This window comes from Capra hircus (genome assembly GCF_001704415.2).
Source record: "Capra hircus breed San Clemente chromosome X unlocalized genomic scaffold, ASM170441v1, whole genome shotgun sequence".
NCBI classification, from domain to species: Eukaryota; Metazoa; Chordata; class Mammalia; order Artiodactyla; family Bovidae; genus Capra; species Capra hircus.
Window position 1 is genome coordinate 15961991 of NW_017189516.1, and position 20902 is coordinate 15982892.

The 20902-nt window shown below is 39.5% G+C and overlaps 1 protein-coding gene across 1 annotated transcript in view; it reads left to right on the forward strand.

Moving 5' to 3' along the window:
• The window catches only part of DGKK (diacylglycerol kinase kappa), a 114762-nt gene that overhangs the window by 41485 nt on the left and 52375 nt on the right, over window positions 1-20902 (forward strand). Inside the window, exons 2-6 of the mRNA XM_018043624.1 lie at window positions 12848-12950; window positions 17953-18136; window positions 18844-18952; window positions 19715-19854; window positions 20775-20856. Coding sequence (XP_017899113.1) covers window positions 12848-12950; window positions 17953-18136; window positions 18844-18952; window positions 19715-19854; window positions 20775-20856 — 618 coding nt within the window. The remainder of the gene's footprint in view (window positions 1-12847; window positions 12951-17952; window positions 18137-18843; window positions 18953-19714; window positions 19855-20774; window positions 20857-20902) is intronic.

Consider the following 20902-nt stretch of genomic DNA (forward strand, 5'->3'; position numbering starts at 1 on the left):
TGCTGCAAAGAGTCAGATATGACTGAGTGACTGAGCATGCACAAACAACACAGAAAACATAAAATACAAAGATACAGTGAAAAGCATCTGTACTAGAAGTCAGGAGGCCAGAGCTAGTTTACAACATAGTGACCTTGGGCAAGTCACTTCACTTCCTTGAGTCACATTGTTCTTATCTTGAAACTAACCCATAGTATTACCTCCCTCGTTGACTCCTCACAGTTATTTTCAGTCAGGTAAGAATCTTCTAGCTCTTTATAGCTGATAAAGTGCTGTGTAATTAAATAATAATTAAACATTGTTGTTGTCTTAATTACTTTGCTGCTACTGCTACTGCTGCTAAATCACTTCAGTCGTGTCCGACTCTGTGCAGCCCCATAGGCGGCAGGCCCATCAGGCCTGCCGCCCCTGGGATTCTCCAGGAAAGAACACTGGAGTGGGTGGCCATTTCCTTCCCCAATGCATGAAAGTGAAAAGTGAAAGTGAAGTCACTGAGTCGTGTCCAACTCTCAGCGACCCCATGGACTGCAGCCTACCAGGCTCCTCCATCCATGGGATTTTCCAGGCCAGAGTACTGGAGTGGGGTGCCATTGCCTTTAGCATGTAATATTAAAAGCAAAACTATGATTGAACCAAATATGTGTGATTGACACCACCAAGCTCCCCTGGCTATCCTGCCTCCCTCTGTTGACTGATGTAGGATAGGATATAACTTACAATAAGACCAGTGATTTAAACCCCACTCTTTTTTCTTTCAATGAAGGAATAACTTGTCTTCCATGTCCTAAAAACTCCAAGAGAGATTTCACTCTACCATTTTATTAACCTATTAAAGAAGTTACCTAATCTCTCTAAGCCTCAGTTTCTCGATCTATAAGATGAAAATTGTTATGGCACCTACTTTTTTAGAATTGTTATTGGGCTCAAGTGAGATGTAACATGATTTAATACAGTGCTTCCCACATAGTAAAGGCTCACCAACTGTTAGTAATTCATGTTACTACTACTATTACTACTACTACTACACTACTATTACTACTCCAGAAAGCTTGTCCCTGGTAGCCTCCTTTTACTAACTGGCATAGCTTTTCAACTTTGTTACCTGGCCAGTAATTTCACCATAACCAAAGCCTACAACATAGTCACCTGTTTGACAGATTAGTGTCTCCTGCAATCACAGCTCTTTCCTCCATTCCCCTCCAGGCTTGGTGGGCTATTAAATTACCATACCTCCTGCCTCCTGTTGACTTAAAAAAATGCTCAACATGAGAGTTGCAAGTTAAGTTTTATTTGGGGCAAAATGAGGACTGCAGCCAGGGAGACAGCACCTCAGATAGCTCTGAGAAACTGCTCCAAAGAGATGGGGGAGGGGGAGGTCAGAATATATATGATTTTGGTGAAAGGAAAATACATGCAATCAAACAATATTTTTCCAGAAGGTTTCTGCTAGTCTCATGAAACTTTTCTGCTAGTCATGAGGACCAGTCATCACCATGAAGGATTTTAGTACTTTTCTGGATAGGAGATACAAGAATTGAGCTCATATTAATAAATGGCCCCTGAAAATATTTAACTCTCTTGAAGACCTGTTCTGCCAGTTTTTCTCTAGCACAGAGTGCCTCACTTCTGCTCTCCACCCTGAACTTCTTTTAGGGGGGTTGAAAATCAGCAGCTACAGCAGCACATGCTTTAATCCTTGTAGAGGTAAATGGCAAGCACCTATGGCAAGTGTCAATTTTGAGTTGACACTCTGCATGAGGCAGTTTTACTCAGCAGGGATAGTCCTCTACTCAGAGCAGCAAGGCTATCCACAGCTTTAGTTGTTGGCTGGAGTCTCCCATAGCTCTGTCCTTCACCCTGCTCCCAGGCCAATCCCATCCCTAAGGTTCCCTTATCTGAGACCTTTCTCCTGCTCTCACCTGCACTAATGGGGCAAAGTGGGCAAGCACACACGCACGCACACACACACAATAGCATATAGATCTTCTATTCCCCCAACACACAACCACTAGCGAATTAGTAACTTCATTGCCTAGACTATTACTGATGCAAGAAGCAGGCAAGAAGCAAGCAAACCAACTGTTCTAGCATCAGTTTCTGTCTTCCAACCTCACAATTCTTGTCAACACCAATTCGTAAGGCTGGAAACAAATTAAAATGAAAAAATCTCACATCCCCTTTTTATCATCTAACCACTTCATCCCCAGAGACCTGTTAGTGACTGTATTTTTAGGTCCTGTGCACATCTTCAGGTGATTGTCTGCATGGAGCCAGTTTCACAATAAGGCAATCTCCCCAACTCCCCATTTATATATGGTTAGGTGATACGGGCTCATCCAGCCCACTTTATCAGAGACTTTTTGAAGCCACGATTTGAAAGAGGCATCTAAAGATTGAAAGCACCAATCAAATCTTCATTGATTTGCTCTTCAAATGATTTATAGCCAAATGAACTACATATTTCCATACTTACAAAGTTTTTTTTGGCCTCAGGTTGCAAGCACTTTAAAATACCTCTAAAAGCTAAAGTCCTCAGGTTTAGACTCTAGCACATGTGGGTCTCCACAGAGTCGGACACGACTGAATGGACTTAGCAGCAGCAGCAGACATAATCCAGCATATTGTTACAAAGTATTCAACATATGAAAAATATGGGATTATGATATTTCAGGCATCCCTCAAAAAAACTGACTTTTTTCTTCCCTTGTGAAATCATTTATAATACATGGTCTCCTTCCATTAAACTAGCTGGGAAATCTGCAGACATTACTGGCCATGGCTTTGCCTTCTAAGTGAAATAGTGGCCTCTAGGGGAAGAAATACCAGACCACCTTACCTGCCTCCTGAGAAATCTGTATTGCAGGTCAAGAAGCAACAGTCAGAACTGGACCTGGAACAACAGACTGTTTCAAATCGGGAAAGGATACATCAAGGCTGTACATTCATCACTCTGTGCATTTAATTTATTTTGCAGAGTTCAGTTCAGTTCAATCACTCAGTGTGTTCTGACTCTGTGACCCCATGGACTGCAGCACGCCAGGCTTCCCTGTTGATCACCAACTCCCAGAACCTACTCAAACTCATGTCCATCCCATCGGTGATGCCATCCAACCATCTCATCCTCTGTTGTCTCCTTCTCCTGCCTCAGTCTTTCCCAGCATTAAGGTCTTTTTCAATGAGTCGGTTCTTCACATCAGGTGGCCAAAATATTGAGTTTCAGCTTTAGCATCAGTCCTTCCAATGAATATTCAGGACATATGCAGTAGACATCATAAGAAATGCCAGGCTGGATGAACCACAAGGTGGAATCAAGATTTCCGAGGAGAAGTATCGATAACCTCAGATATGCAGATGTATACCACCCTTTTGGCAGAAAGTGAAGAAGAACTAAAGAGCCTCTTGAAAGTGAAAGAGGAGAGTGAAAAAGTTGGCTTAAAGCTCAACATTCAGAAAACTAAGATCATGGCATCTGGGCCCATCACTTGATGGGAAATAGATGGGGAAACAGTAGAGAACAGTGTCAGACTTTATTTGGGGCTCCAAAATCACTGCAGATGGTGACTGCAGCCGTGAAAGTAAAAGACACTTGCTCCTTGGAAAAAAAGCTATGACCAACCTAGACAGCATATTAAAAAGCAGAGACATTACTTTGCCAACAAAGTCTGTCTATCAAAGCTTTTATTCGTTTCTTTTAATCACACTACAGTGTTCTCTTCAATTGGTGCGATATGAGTCGTAAGATAGAGAATTATAGTTCCATAATAATTTAGTGTTTTTTAAACTGATACGCACTTAAGATATTTGATAGACTTTTTTATACTTAATATGCGCTTGTAAAGAGATGAACTCTTCAGTGTGACCCGACTTCCATATTCCATATTGTCTCTTCTCTTTTGTTTTTTTTAAATCCCTTCAGCTACTCTACATATTCTTTTTGGAGCATTTAGTTCATATTTATATTTAAAGTGACTACTGATAAGTATTGCTTATTGCTATTTTTTCATTATTTTTGTATTTCTTTTTGTTCTTTTCTTCTTTTCCTCACTTCCTTTGTGATATGAAGGCCACCGTTAGTGTTATGTTTGGTGGCTCAGAGGGTAAAGCGTCTACCTGCATGCAGGAGACCTGAGTTCGATCCCTGGGTCTGGAAGATCCCCGGAGAAGGAAATGGAAACCCACCCTGGTACTCTTGCCTGGAAAATCCCATGGACAGAGAAGCCTGGTAGGCTACAGTCCGTGGGGTGGCAAAAGAGTCGGACATGACTGAGCGACTTCACTTTCACTTTCTTTAGTATTATGTTTAGATTCCTTTCTCTTTTTTGTATGTATGGTTGTTGTTCAGTCACTCAGTCATGTCCAACTCTTTGTGACCCCATGGACTGAAGCATGCCAGGTTTCCCTGTCCTTCACCATTTCCGTGAGCTTCCTCAAACTCAGGTCCATTGAGTTGGTGATGCCATCCAACCATCTCATCCTCTGCCATTCCCTTCTCCTCCTGCTTCTATCTTTCCCAGCATCAGGATCTTTGTATGTATATCTAATAATTATATATATATATATATATATATATATATATATATATATATATATATATATATATATGTTGTTGTGGTGGTTGTTTAGTCTCTAAGTTGTGTCCAACTCTTTGCAACCCCATGCACTACAGAACACCAGGCTACTCTGTCTTCCATTATCTCCCAGAGTTTGCTAAAATTGATGTCCATTAAATAAGTGATGCTATCTAGCCATTTCATCTCATCCTCTGCTGCACCCTTCTGCTTTTGCCTTCATATTTCCTAGCATCAGGGTCTTTTCCAATGAGTCAGCTCTTTGCATCAGGTGGCCAAACTATTGAAGCTTCAACTTAAACGTCAATCCTTCCAATGAATATTCAGGGTTGATTTCCTGTAGGATTGACTTGGTTTGATCTCTCAAGAGTCTTCTGCAGCATTCCAATTCAAAAGCATCAGTTCTTCAGTGCTCAGCCTTCTTTATGGTCCAACTCTCACATCCATACATGACTACTGCAACAACCATAGATTTGACTATATGGTCCTTTGTCAGCAAAGTGATGTCTATTTCTCAATATGTTGTCTGGGTTTGTCATAGCTTTCCTTCCAAGGAGCAAACATCTTTTAATTTCATGATGGTAGTCACTGTCTGCAGTGATTTTGGAGCCCAAGAAAATAAAATCTGTCACTGCTTCCACTTTTCCCCCTTCTATTAATATTTGCCATTGAGTGATGGGATCAGATGCCATGATCTTAGTTTTTTTAGTGTTGAGTTTCTTTTTTTTTTTTAATTTTAAAATCTTTAATTCTTACATGCGTTCCCAAACATGAACCCCCCTCCCACCTCCCTCCCTATAACATCTCTCTGGGTCATCCCCATGCACCAGTCCCAAGCATGCTGTATCCTGCATCAGACATAGACTGGCGATTCAATTCTTACATGATAGTATACATGTTAGAATGCCATTCTCCCAAATCATCCCACCCTCTCCCTCTCCCTCTGAGTCCAAAAGTCCGTTATACACATCTGTGTCTTTTTTCCTGTCTTGCATACAGGGTCGTCATTGCCATCTTTCTAAATTCCATATATATGTGTTAGTATACTGTATTGGTGTTTTTCTTTCTGGCTTACTTCACTCTGTATAATCGGCTCCAGTTTCATCCATCTCATCAGAACTGATTCAAATGAATTCTTTTTAACGGCTGAGTAATACTCCATTGTGCACAAGCCAGCTATTTCACTCTCCTCCTTACCTTCGTCAAGAAATGCTTTGGTTCCTCTTCACTTTCTACCATTAGAGTGGTACCATCTGCATATCTGAGGTTGTTGATATTTCTCTTGGCAGTCTTGATTCCAGCTTGTGATTCATCCAGCTTGGCATTTCGCATGATGTACTCTGCATAAAAGTTAAATAAGCAGGGTGACAATATACAGCCTTGTTGCACTCCTTTCCCAATTTTGAACCAGTCAGTTGTTCGATGTCTGGTTCTAACTGTTGCTTCTTGACCATCATATTGGTTTCTCAGGAGACAGGTAAGGTGGTCCAGTACTCTAATCTCTTTAAGAATTTTCCACAGTTTGTTGTGATCCACATAGTAAAAGGCTTTAGAGTAGTCATTGAAGCAGAAGTAGATGTTTTCCTGGAATTCCTTTGCATTCTCCATGATCCAATGAATGTTGGCAATTTGGGCTCTAGTTCCTCTACCTTTTCTCAACGTAGCTTGTACATCTGCAAGTTAGTTCACATACTGCTGAGACCTGTGCTGTGTGCTGTGCTTAGTCACCCAGTTGTGTCTCTTTGCAACCCTATGGACTGTAGCCCGCCAGGCTCCTCTGTCCACAGGGATTCTCCAGGCAAGAATACTGGGGTGAGTTGCCATGCCCTCCTCCAGGGGATCTTCCCAACTCAGGTCTTCCACATTGCAGGCAGATTCTCTACCATCTGAGCCACCAGAAAAACCCAAGAATACTGGAGTGGATAGCCTATCCCTCCTCCAGGGGATCTTCCCAGGAGTCATACCTATGACCCAGGAATCATATCGGGGTCTCCTGCATTGCAGACGGATTCTTTACCAGCTGAGCTACCAGAGAAACCCCACTGAGGCCTAGCTTGAAAGCTGTTTTATAGCCCTAACTTTTTGCCTCTTAATCCCACTCACTTATTTCACTCATCCCCCAACCTCTTCCACTCTGGCAACCACCAGTTTGTGTATATGAGCCCATTTCTGTTTTGTTATGTTTGTTCATGTGTTTTCTTTTCAAGTTTCACATATATATGAAATAATACTGTATTTGTGTTTCTCTATCTGATTTATTTCACTTAGCATAATAACCTCCAAGTCCATCCATGTTGCCACAAATGACAAAATGTTCTCTTTTATGGCTGTGTGATATACCATTATATATATAAAAATATAGACATGTATATGTACATTATATATATATTATATGTGTGTATGTATATACATATGATGTATGTGTGTATATGTATGTATTATATATGTATACATTATATCTGTGTGTGTATATATATGTATATATATCACATGTTCTTTATCCATTCACCTATGAATGGACACTTACAGTGGTTCCATATTTTTGTTATTTTAAATAGTATTCAGTGAACATAGGGGTATGTATATCTTTTTGAGTTAGTGTTTTCATTTCTTTGGATAAATGCCTAGAAGTGGAATTGATAGGTTGCATGGTAGTTCTATTTTTAGTTCTTTTGAGGAATCCTCATAATGTTTTACATAGTGGCTGCATCAATTTACATTCCCAGCAACATTGCACAAGGGAACCTTTTCTCCACATCCTCACCATCAGTTGTTGTTTCTTGTATTTTTGAAAAGTCATCAGAAACTTGTGAGGTGATAGCTTATTGTCATTTTGATTTGCATTTCCCTGATGATTAAAGATGTTGAGCATCTTTCCATGTGCCTGTTGGCTATCTGTATGTCTGCATTGGCAAATGTCTGTTCAGGTCCTCTGCCCATTTATTAACCAGTTTTTTTTTTCTTTTGTATTGGGTTGTATGTGTTCCTGATATATTTTCCATATCAACCACTTACTGGGTATATCACTTGCAATTATCTTCGTCCAGTCAGGAGGCTCTCTTTTCATTTGGTTGGTGTTTTCCTTCACTGTGCAAAAGTCTTTGTTTCATATAGTTCCATTTGTTTATTTTTGCTATTGTTGCCTTCCCTGAGGATACATATACAAAAAAAAAATATTTCAAAGAGTTCACTGCTTATGTTTTCTTCTAGTTTTATGGTTTCAAGTCTTACATTTAAGCCTCTAATCCATTTTATTTTATTTTCATATATTTGTAAGAAAGTGGTCCAGTTTCATTCTTTTCAATACAGCTGTCCAGTTTTATTGAAGAGGCTGTCTTTTTTCCATTTATATTCTTATTATCTCTTTTGTCATAAGTTAGCTGATCATATGAGTGTGGATTTATTTATGGACTCTCTGTTCTTTTCCCTTGATCTGTGCCAGTTCCATACTGCTATGAATTCTATAGCTTTGTAGTATGGAAGTGTGACAGCTCTAGTTTTGTTCTGTCAAGATTGCTTTGGCTATTAGGAGTCTTTTGTGTTTTCATCTAAGAACTGTGTTTTTTCTTGTTCTGTGAAATATGCCATTGATATTTTGATAGGGATTGCATTTAATCTGTTGATTACTTTGGGGAGTATGGACATTTTAACAATATTGAGTCATCCAGTTCATGACTGTGATATATTTTTCCATATTTTGGTGTGTCATCCTCAGTTTCTTTAATCATTGTCTTATTGTTTTGAGGTTACAGGTCTTTTTACTTCCTTGGTTAAATTTATTCCTAGGTATTTTATTATCTTTGATGCAATTATAAATTGGATTTTTTTCTTCATTTCTCTTTCTGATAGGTCATTAGTGTATAGAAATGCAACAGGTTCCTGTATATTAATTTTGCATCTGCAAATTTCTTAATTCATTACCTTTACTACATTTTTGGTGCAGTCTTTGGTGTCTTCTCTATATAGTGTTCTGTCATATGGAAATAGTGATTTTTTTTACTTTTGCTTTTCTTATTTTGATGATTTTATTTCTTTTTTTGTACCTCATTGCTATGGCTAGGTTGAGGATTTTTGCATCTCTATTTATCAAAGATGTTGGCCTGTAATTTTCTTTCTTGTAGTGTTTTTGTCTGGTTTTGGTATCAGGATAATGGTGGCCCTATAGAATGAGTCTGGAAGTAGTCCTTTGTCATTTTTTTGAAACTGATAGATATTAACTCTTCTTAAAATATTTAGTAGAATTCATCATGAAGCCATCTGGACCTTGATTTTTCTATGGGGGGTTTTTTGATTACTGATTCAATTTCATTACTAGTAATGAGTCTGTTCATATTTTCTGTTTCTTCATGATTCTGTATTGGATGATTATATGATCTAGAAGTTTTTTTCATTTCTTCTAGGTTGTTTAATTTGTTGGCATATAATTGTTCATAGTATTCTCTTATAATCCTTTGTATTTCTGGTGTGTAAAGTTATAATTTTTCCTTTTTAATTTCTGATTATCTTTTTTGGGGTGCTCCTTTTTTTCTTGATCAGCCTAACTAAATAGTTTCTTGATTTTGCTTGTCTTTTTAATGCCATGATCTTAGTTTTTTCAGCGTTGAGTTTCAAGCCAGCTTTTTAACTCTCCCTTTTAACCCTCATCAAGAGACTCTTTAATTCCTCTCTTAAACCAACTCTTACTTTCATTGATCTTTTGTATTTTTTAGACTCTATTTCATTTGTTTCCTCTATTATCTATTATTTTCTTCCTTCTCCTAAGTTTGGGCTTTACTTGTTCTTCTTTTTGTAGTTCCTTTAAATGGATATTTAGATTCTTTGAGATTTTTGTTTCTTCAAATACACCTGTATCGTTATAAAATTCCCTCCCGCTTTTGCTGTGTCCCATAGATTTTGGGACATGCAAAAGAATGCTCAGACTACACTACACTGTGCTCATTTCACATGCCAGCAAGGTTATGCTCAAAATCATTCAAACTAGGCTTCAGCAATACGTGAACTAAGAACTTGTAAATGTACAAGCTGGGTTTTGAAGAGGCAGAGGAATCAGAGATTAAATTGCCAACATTCATTGGATCATGGAGAAAGCAAAGAAGTTCCAGGAAAACATCTACTTCTGCTTCACTGACTACTCTAAAGCCTTTGACTGTGTGGCTCACAACAAACTGTGGAAAATTCTTAAACAGATAGGAATACCAGACCACCTTACCTGCCTCCTGAGAAATCTCTATGCAGATCAAAGAAAAAAAAAAAACAGAACTGGACTTGGAACAACTGACTGGTTCAAAATTGGGAAAGGAATATGAAAATGCTGTATATTGTCACCCTGCTTATTTAACTTATATGCAGAGTACATCATGAAAAATGCTAGGCTGGAAGAAGCACAAGCTGGAATCAAGATTGCCGGGAGAAATATCAACAACCTCAGATATGCAGATGGTACCACTCTAATGGTAGAAAGTGAAAAGGAATTGAAGAGTCTCTTGATGACGGTTAAAAGGGAGAGTGAAAAAGCTGGCTTGAAACTCAACGCTGGAAAAACTAAGACCATGGCATCTGGTCCTATCACTCAATGGCAACTATTAATAGAAGGGGAAAAAGTGGAAGCGGTGACAGATTTTATTTTCTTGGGCTCCAAAATCACTGCAGACAGTGACTGCCATCATGAAATTAAAAGATGCTTGCTCCTTGGAAGGAAAGTTATGACAAACCTGGACAGTGTATTAACAAACAGAGACATCACTTTGCTGACAAAGGACCATATAGTCAAATCTATGGTTGTTGCAGTAGTCATGTATGGATGTGAGAGTTGAACCATAAAGAAGGCTGAGTGCCAAAGAATTGATGCTTTCAAACTATGGTGCTGGAGAAGACTCTTGAGAGTGACTTGGACTGCAAGGATATCAAACCAGTCAGTGTGTTAGCCACTCAGTTGTGTCCGACTCTTTGCAGTCCCATGGACTATAGCCTGCCATGCTCCTCTGTCCATGGGATTTCCCAGGCAAGAATACTGAAGTGGGTTGCTTTTTCCTTCCTAAAGGAAATCAACCCTGAATATTCATTAGAAAGACTGATGCTGAAGCTGAAGCTGAAGCTTCAATACTTCGGCCACCTGATGTGAAAAGCCGACTCACTGGGAAAGGCCCTGGTGCTGGGAAAGATTGAAAGCAAGAGGAGAAGAGTGTAACAGAGGATGAAATGGTTAGATAACATCACCAACTCAATGAACATGAATTTGAGCAAACTCCAAGAGACAGTGGAGGACAGGGGAGCCTGGCATGATACAGACCTTGGGGTTGCAAAGATTTGGACACGACTTAACACTGAATACAACAACATAGATTTTAGAGGTGTTTTTCCATTTTCATTTGTCTCAAGGTATATTTTGATTTTTTTATTGACCTATTGGTTATTTAGCAGCACGTCATTTAGTGTCCTTATGTTTGTGTTTCTTCCAGTTTTTTTCATGTAGTTGATTTCTAGTTTCATAGTGTTGTTTTCAGAAAAGATGTTTACCGTGATTTGAATCTTCCATTTAATGTGACTTTGTTTTATGGCTTAGCATGTGATGTATCTGAAGAATGTTCTATGCACACTTGAAAAGAATATGTATTCTGCTGCTTTCTTATAGAATGTTCTATGTATATCTATTAAGGTAATCTCATGTGTTAAGGTAATCTAATTTGTTAAGGCCAGTGTTTCCTTATTGACTACCTGTTGGCTGATGTATCCATTGATGTAACTGGGATATTAAAGTCCTCTAAAATTCTTGTGTTTCTGTCTCTTTCTTCAGTTATTTCTGTTAATATTTGCTTTATATATTTAGGTGCTCCTCTGTTGAGTGCATAAATGTTTACAAATGTTATATATTCTTGTTGGATTGACCCCTTTATCATAATTTAATGCCCTTCCTTGTTTTGTTACAGTCTTTGTGTTAAAGTCTGTTTTGTCAGATATAAGTGTTGCTATTATGGCTTTCTTTTAATATCCATTTGCACTTTCAGTCTGTGTGTGGCTTTAGATCTGAAGTCAGTTTCTTGTCAGCAGCATATATGTGCCCTATTTTGGTATCCGTTCAGCCCTCTATTTCTTCTGATTGGAGAATTCATCCATTTAAATTTAAAGTGATTATTGATAGGTATTTACTTAATGCTATTTTGTTCATTGTTTTCTGGTTGTTTTTGTAGTTCTCTGTTCTTGTCTTCTCCTCTTGGTTTCTTGCGTTTTGATGGATTCCTTTAGTAATATGTTAGGGTTCCTTAAGAAAGTAAATCTAGTAACCATCAGTGACATACTGAACAGCACAGGGAACTCTGATCAATATTCTATAATAATCTAAATGAGAAAAGAACATGAAAAAAGAATATATACATGTACATGTGTAATTGAATCACTTCACTGTATACCTAAAACTAACACAACATTGTTAATCAGTTATACTCCAGTATAAAATAAAAGTTTTAAAGGAAAGTAAATCTTAAGTTTTCATCACAAGGGAAAAATGTATCCATGTATAATTATTGATTTAACTAGACTTACTCTGGTGACAATTTCACAATGTATACAGATATCAGGTCGTTAGGTTGTATACCTAAAATTAATGTAATGTTTATTTCAATTATATTGTCATTTAAAAATAAGACAACTCTGGTTGTCCTCTGTATCTTTTTAAATTAATTTTGCCTAATTAGGCCAGGTTCTTGTCATCTAGTAACTGTGTAATTTTTCAGAAAGTGATGCTTGAAGATATCAGAAATCTGGGAAGTATGCCATTAGTAGGGAAGGTGGCCGAGTCTTAGGTTTTTTACTTCAAGGTTTGACCTTGAGCAAAATCCTTTTCCTCTCTGAGCTTTGGTTTTCTTATTTCTAAAACAAATTTAATAATGTCTTCCTAACACACATGACTGTTGTAAGGTTTGAAGTATAATAACATATTATCAGGATTAGCACTCTTATACTGCAAGTAAACTCCCCATTCTGTAGGCCACTAAAATTGTACCCTAGGACTGGCATCTACTCAGTGCCTATAATAGTATCTTCTGAAAGGCACCTTTGAAAGGAACAGGGTTCAGAGACCACATTCAGGGATGATGCAGACTCAAAATGGAGAAAGACGTTGAGTCAGGAGTATGTGTATGGCACCAAATCTCAAAAAGGGAGTTTTGAGTACTAAACACTTAAATTTTGGAATTGAGACAAAATGATGCTCTGTGTTATCCTTTTCTCACCCCACTCATGTTTTTTTTTTTCTTTCTTTCTTTCTTCTCCTGTCGTTCCAGGTGCATGATGACTGCAGGAGACGGTTTTCCAAGGAATGCTGGTTTGGAAGTCATCGATCATCAGTCATTCCTCCCACTGCCCTGAGCGACCCCAAAGGTGATGGTGAGTAGCTAAATGTTAATCTCAGAAATACATTGTGGAGGGAAGGAGGGTGCAAAGCCTGGGGGAAATGACTGCAATTAAATTATTCTGGTCAACTAGTCAAGCATTTCTGAAAGCACAAGTGTGCAAATGTGTAGAGCATACCTGTGTGCTCAGCTGCTCGGTGTGTCCTCCTCTGTGCAACCCCATGGACCAGAGCCCGCCGGGCTCCTCTGTTCATGCGATTTTCCCAGCACAAATACTGGAGTGGGTTGCCATTTCCTCCTCCAGAGGATCTTCCTGACCCAGGAATCAGACCTGCGTCTCCTGTGTCTTGTGCATTGTAGGCAGATTCTTTACCGCTGAGCCACCAGGAAAGCCCCTATGTGTAAAGACAGCTCATGATTTGTAGACCTTTGGGATGGTGAATGTAGATGTATCTGTATGTGGGGATGTTCTTTGTAGCCTCTGTCACAACTGTTACCAAATGATCAGAATTCATTTCAGCTTTTTCTTAATTTCCAGACACTAGATAATCCATGAAATAATTTTGTTTGCTTGCTGCCTACTTCATTGCCAAGTAAAACCCAGCATTAGCTGGGAGCAGAGAAAGGAAAAGAAAGAAGAGTATATAGTTTCCTTAGAGAACAAAAGGAGGAAGGATTCCTGTAATCATTACAACAGTTTTAGAACTAGACACAGCATATGTGCACATACGTGTATGTGAGCTGCTCTAGTATTTTCCGGTTTCTTTCCTAATCCCAACACAGATACAGACAGACATTGGTACATGGAATGAGCCACTCTCACAGTTTTCTGCAGGCAAACATACTCATATGTCCCCATGATGACATGCTCAGGCACATATCCCTCACTCAGGGATGCATATATATAATAATCTCAGATCTATTCAAATATTTATCCACATAGATTCACCTACAAGATAGGTGACTAGAGAAGTCATGAGACTGATGCCTTGGTACATAAAGGATACTTGACTGGCTAGGAGAAAAAAGAGACTACGGGAAAGATGGAGTTGATAAAACAGGAAAAGTAACAAACTAGTCAGCCAAGTGTACTCAGACTCCTAGTGAAAGTCAATGAAGTCCTGAATGTGAAGTGGTGAGACTTTGCTCACCACTGCAGGAACCTGGGGAAGATGTCTTTGGGGAGTCTGAAGGATAGCCACTTCAGCATCTAATAAATCACTCCCAAATAAGTGTTAAGGGGCTGCCACCTCTTCTTTGTAACTGGCCCAATGAATTCTATGTTTCCTGGCCTGGTGGAAGTTAGAGTTTTTTAGTTTGTTTTTTCCCATCCTATATAATTTCTTATTCCTGTTATAGATGGTCAGCTAATAGTATTGCTGCTTCCTTTTGCTTTCCACCAATGTCATTATTTCTTAGAAGCACCTATGCTAAGCCATTCTTTTGGTGTAGTGACTCACGTTAATGCCCCATGAGTTAGCCTTTCATCTTCGTCATCTGCAGTCTTGATCCAACTGAATGTCACTCTTGAGAACCCATCATTCTAGCATGTATTACTTAGTTTATTAGGAGTAGCTTTTAAAACCTCTGTATCTTCTTGACTTTTTCTGGCTTCTTGGACCTATCCTTAATGGATAGGTCTCCCGTTGGGAAGTCCCACCCATCTTGGAGATGATAAAATCATTAAAAATGATCTGGGCCAACCCCTCTGGCCAAGCTAGGGAATCCCTTCTCTAACATCCCAGAGTGGAGGCATCTGAGGAAATGTGCCATTGCTGAGTAGCACTCATCTATTCATTCATTATTTATTTAGTCAACAAACTCTTAATTTCTGAGAATGTCTTCTAATTTCCCCTTTTTCCTACCCAATCTGCTTGGTAAATTTCTTCTCTCATCCTAGAGGGTGAGAACAAAGTTAATTCTTATCTTCTATTTAAAGGTTTCTGTAATTGCTCCTCCCCATTTCTCTTGACAAATAAATCACTTCCTTTGCTGTGAACCCAGAACACATATCTCAGAGCACTTACCACACTATATTATAGTTCATCACATGAATGTCTTCTACTCCAGACTGGGAGCTCTTGTACCACTAGCACTTAAACCTGGATACATGGCATATGCACAGTCAAGATTTGTTGCATGAATTAATTAATACATTTACTGAATGCCAAGTATATGTAAGGCTCAGTGATGAACAATGTAGAGAATAGGATATGACTAAGACAGAATCCCTGATTCACATGGGGGCAAAATTCATATGCAGTATTTGTCAAATCTGAGAATGCATCAGAATCATCTGGAAGGCTTGTTAAAACACAGATTTCTAGGCCCCAGCCCCTGCCCCACAGCTTTTGATTCAGTAGAGCTGAGTAGGGCACAAGAATTTTCATTTCTAACACATCCCCAGATGATGCTGATACTACTAGTCTTGGGAGCATACTCCATCATGTACTAACTGTGTGACTTTGGGCCAGTTACTTAACCTCTCTTTGCCTTATGTACCATTTGTTTCCTGCTCGGATGCCTTATGAGGGTTAAATGAGGAGTTAACATTTGTAAAAGAGGATTTTAAAATACAGGAAGGGGAACAGGAAGCCAACCTTAACATCCTTTTGTGGTATGAACTGAACAAGTTTGAGAGTGACTGTTGGCTCCTTGGTTTGGGGCACTGTGATTATATTAATGTAGCTCAAAGAAGCATGAGCTCTTTTTTGAAAGGCTCTTTCAGACTGTTGACTCATCTGGAGCTTAAAGTCAAGTAAATCCCCTAAGCCCTTTTCACACTTTGATGCTGCCAAGCCAAGTTCCTATTGTCCTGTTCTGCTGCAATTTATGCCCTTGGGCCTAAAGGCCAAGCTTCATATTTATCCCCTTTTCAGCTTGTTGACTTTGACCCAACTGCTTGTTAAGGTCATTTGTCAATCTTGATTCTGTCATCCAGTGGCTCTCCCTCCAGCTATAGGTACTTCAAAGTTGACAAGTTGCCCTTCTATATTTTTATTTTAATTAGTTAAAATTGCTGAATAATGCAGGACATTCCCTTACAATTAACATTAGTCTATTCAAAAGCAACCTTGTGGACATGATTATTTACTTGGTTATGAATCTTCTTAACATTGCTATATTCTAGCCCACATTACTATCCATGTAGTAATCTTGTCACCTTGTTCACAGGATTCATTTAACACCTTATTGTCATTTTATCTTGTCCCTGTCACCTCTCTCCTTTACTCCATAGTAGCCATGCTCTTCTCTTCACTGTCCCTAGACATCCTAGGCCGTCTGGGTAGCTTCTTAATCTTCTTCCTGACCCCTAAAAAACTATTCCCCCAGATATCTGCTTTACTTACTACCTTCATTCAAATCTCATCTCAAATGTCATCTCCCCAGAGGAGCCATTCCTGACCATCTTGTCTAAAATAACATCCCCTTCAGTCTCCATCCCCTTTTTGTGCTCTATTTTTCTTCATATCACATTATTTCTATATTTATTTGTTACAGTCTGTATCCTTATATTAGAATATAAGTTCCACAAGAGCAAAGATTGTTTCTATCTTGTCTATCATTATATATCAGAACATAACAAGGACAAGCACAAAGAATGCCCTCAATACATATATGCTGAATGAATGAATGTCTTAACTACCACTATTTTAACATATTTTTCATAAAAAAAAGTGTTAAAAAAAGGATAACATGTTCAAGGAGGATAACTCCTTCCAGGCTATGCTACTGAAAGGACATAGCAGACTCCTCATGTAGTTATAAGTCCTGGCAAGCTCTGAAAATTTGGTGCATGACAGCCTAACTGGTTCAGGATGCCTTCAAGTTCCACTGGCCAGTGAGTAGAACTTAGCCCATAGAGGAAGCTTGCTTTAGATTTTTCCAGGTAAAATAGCCATGAAATCTGCTCAAGTCAATAGTCTTCCTTCAGGCTCCTTTTTATCCAGGCTACAACAAATGGGACATTTCAACCTGCCTCTCTCCCCCTAGCCCACACCATTCAGGAGCAACCCATATCCTTTTTCTTCTTTGCACTTATTTTTGCTGGGGAATCCCTGCAAAGCCATAAGCTCAGAGGTTTGGGGGCTCATGATTTGTCTAGCATCTCCTATGAGGCCATTGCTCACTGCCTGTCTCCCTGCCAACAGACTCTACGACTCAGCATGAGCTGGCAGGCTTTGGCAATTTAGACTGCTATAACTCCACTTCTCTATGGGGAATTTTACTATTGGGGATTATTAAAAGCTTCTGTCTTGTCCAGACAATTTCCCTATAGTCTTGTTTCCCCTGAAAGTTGATATGATAACTTAGATTGCTCTACCAGAGCCTTAGAGGAGCAATTAAAGTGCCCTGCTTCACCCCACGTTGATATCTTCTGTTATTAGTTCTTGGCTGAAAGGCAGCCTTTCCTACCTATCTCTCCTGACATTATATCTTCTCAGTGTAGCAACTGAGCTATCACTCACTGAACTAGTACTCATTAGGTGTGCTGATCCTTCTCCTAAGCTCTCAGTCTTCTCTTTCCTTTGTTTCCCCTTGGCATTTTATTGACCTTTGGTTGTGGTACCAATTTTTTATTCTTTGTGTTACAATACCCTTTTTTGTATGTCTGTCTCCCCAGCTTGAGGGCAAGGTCTAGAATCGTAGAAGTATCTAGCATGATGATTGGTATGTAGTAGTTGCTTAAGAAATATTGGCTACCTGGCAACAGCTGGGCAAATATCAGCTGTTTTTTTTTTTTTTTTAAATGAAAGCCCCTTTGGGTTGCATCTGACTTCCCTTCTGTTCTTCAGTCTCAGAGGCACAAGGAAGCTGTGGGAGGTATTAGATGCCTGTTTTCTTGATGGTGGTGATGGTATCATGAGTATTTGCATATGTCTAAGCTCACTAAATTGTACACATTAAATATATGCAGTTCTTTGTATATGTTATACCTCAATAAAGCTGTTTTTAAAAGTCTGCAAATTTTGATGTTAAGTCATCTCAATGGCCCTTTTTTTTTTTTCTTTTCTTTCTGTTGTGTGCACTATTAGGCCAATTAGTAGTATCTCCAGACTTTTGGCATCTTGATTGGTCTTCAGCCTGTTCATGCCCCCTTCTCATCTTCATCAACTCCAAAAGCGGCGATCATCAAGGGATCGTCTTCCTCCGGAAATTCAAGCAGTACCTTAACCCATCTCAAGTGTTTGACCTGTCGAAGGGTGGACCTGAAGCCGGGTAAGCATGGGGTAAGGGATGTAGTTGGGCATATAGAAACGATTCCCCTCTCTGCACATTCTAGAGTAGGATATGCTTCCTGGAATTAGTTCTAGTACCTGCACAGGAAAGATCTATTTTCTCAAGACAGGACACAAACACAGCACCAGAACATCTTGAGTTGGTTGGCTAGCAGACTTTTAGCCATCTCCAGAATTCCTTTCAAGCCTATGTCTTGCTCTCAGATTTGCTTCATCTTTTCCAGTTGGAAAAGGTAAAACTGTGTCTCCTGACTTCAGAGGAGGAGGCAAACTGATATTACTACACACGTTTCCTGTCATTCACTCTTTTTCCTGGGGCCCAGTAGATATATCTCTATTAGAGAGCTGTATTATTTAGAGACCATCTGGCTGTTCAGCCCTGGTTTCTGTGAACCCACTGGCAACTGTGCAAGGCATTCTTCCTAGGCCTCAGCAAGTAGATTTGGCTAGGCCACTAGTAACTTACAGAACAAGGTTGAGCCAACAAAAGTGTGGGTCAAGGCAAGGCCTGTGGGAGCATTTCCTATAATCTTAAGTACACAGAGAGATAGAGGTTAAGGAAAAAGAGGCAGGTAGCCTAATAGCAGAGTGCAGAAGGAGCAGTCCTTAGCTCCTGGCACATTGTAGGAAAGAGTTTTAAAACTTGTCAGTTCATGAAATGACTGCCCTTTCCCTTCTTCTTTCCAGGCTCTGCATGTTCAAGAACTTTGCTCGCTTTCGCGTGGTGGTTTGTGGTGGAGATGGCAGTGTGAACTGGGTCTTATCTCTGATTGATGCCTTTGGATTACATGAACAGGTGAGTCCCTAAGTGATTTAGTTTAACCATTGCTAGAGAGAGTATGGAGCTGCTTATCCTACGACATCCCCGTCTTTACTCTCTTTGTCTATAAAATGTGTGTTTCCTACTGGTTTCCCAGTCAACCTGACTGATAGATTCCCAATCTAAACCTATACCATTTTTGGGTCTATCAATAGGAAGGAGAAAAGAGGAAATTAGCTGAAAAAATGAGCAATGCTCTATTCCCCAAGCCCCAAGATGAAGATTTGAAGGGGAGGAGGGCAAGCAAAAAAGAAGTGGCATCAGGGAGCATTCAACACCCATTCCCTACCCTTCCTGAGGCCACTTATTTTCTTCACTGAGTCTCAAGTGTAGCAGAATGTTCCTCTACCTCTACCTCACCACGCTCTCCCTAAGCAGCCCCCTACTCTTCTGACTGCAGTAGCTTTGTCTCCTTGAGGCCCCTCATCTCCTTGGACCAGCCTAGATAAAAATTTGTGGCTATGTTTCTCTTTTAGAAGCATAACTACAAATATTGGCATATTCCAGCAACTTTTCTGCTTACTGAGTAGGTTCTGTATTGCCAAGAGTGGGACCCAACTACTTAGGGAAAATTTCACTCAGTTTCAAACATCTTCCTATACACTTCCTAAAATCACAAGTCCTTTATTGCCACTGACTTTGAGACAATATTCTTTCCCAAAAAGGACCCTCTGGGTCTTTTTATGGGTGGATCTTGGTAGGATTGTCTGAAAAGGTTGCCTGGTATTGTTCTTGCAGTGTCAGCTGGCAGTCATCCCTCTTGGAACTGGTAATGACCTGGCCCGTGTCCTCGGCTGGGGTGCATTCTGGAACAAAAACAAGTCACCTCTGGACATCCTCAACAGAGTAGAGCAAGCTGGTGTGAGGATTCTAGACAGGTGAGTGGCTGAAAGATCAGTTCATTGTGGCTCTTCCAGTCCCTTGCCAGTTACTCTCCGTTACATTATCTCAATCAGGGATGTTCTAAACTCCTTCACAGAGCCTCATTGCTTTTCTGGCTCCAGTGCAGGGAAATTTGGGGTATCTTGTTTATTAAGAAAAAATAATCTACTATGTATCCTTTAAACATCACTGAAGCCCCTCTTCAAATTTAAAAGATCCTAGAGCAGGAACCCCCATCAGTAAATTTCAAGGGTTCTTCGAACCTCCTTCAAATCGCATAGCTAATTATCTATGTAAGCATAGTTTTTCCTTGGGAAAATTTCCATCTTTCTATTCTAAGATTGTATAAAAAACTATTCGATAGTTCTATAGCTTCATCCAGTTCTCAAAGAAATTAAAAAAGAGGATTCATAAATAATTGGCCTGGATTATTTGTGCCCTAGAAAAGAGAGAATATTGCCCTCCAATCTTCTGAGAAGAAAGATTTTTTATGAGGGGGCATACTATTTGATTTATGGCTGCTAATAAGACTGTCCTTGGGAGCTTTTTCAAGGTACCAAGCTGGGCCCTAGCACAAATATTCTAATTCAGTAGGTCTTGGGGAGGGCCCTGGTATGTATATGTTACAAAAGCACCTCAAGTGATCTTGACAGTTATCACTGCTTGGGAAGTGCTGCTCTCTGAGAACTCTGTGGTAGAATTCCTTCCATCAAACTGGCTTTGAGAAGCCATGAGGCAGAGGACCCTCTTGGTCCTCTAACCTTGAGATCAAGTGACCTGAGATAACTTGGGCATCCCTACAACACATCATGACTCACCACACAAATATTTTGACCTTTTTCATGACATATGAAGCATTGATGCCACCCTTTAATGAAACAGAGCCCTAAATATTTGTCTTTAAACTTTATCTCAGATGGAGTGTGATGATCCGTGAGACTCCCAGACAAACCCCATTGCTAAGAGGGCAAGTTGAAATGGACGTACCCCGATTTGAGGTAACTACTGCCTAGTTGTAATTCAAGCCAACATCTTTATTATGCA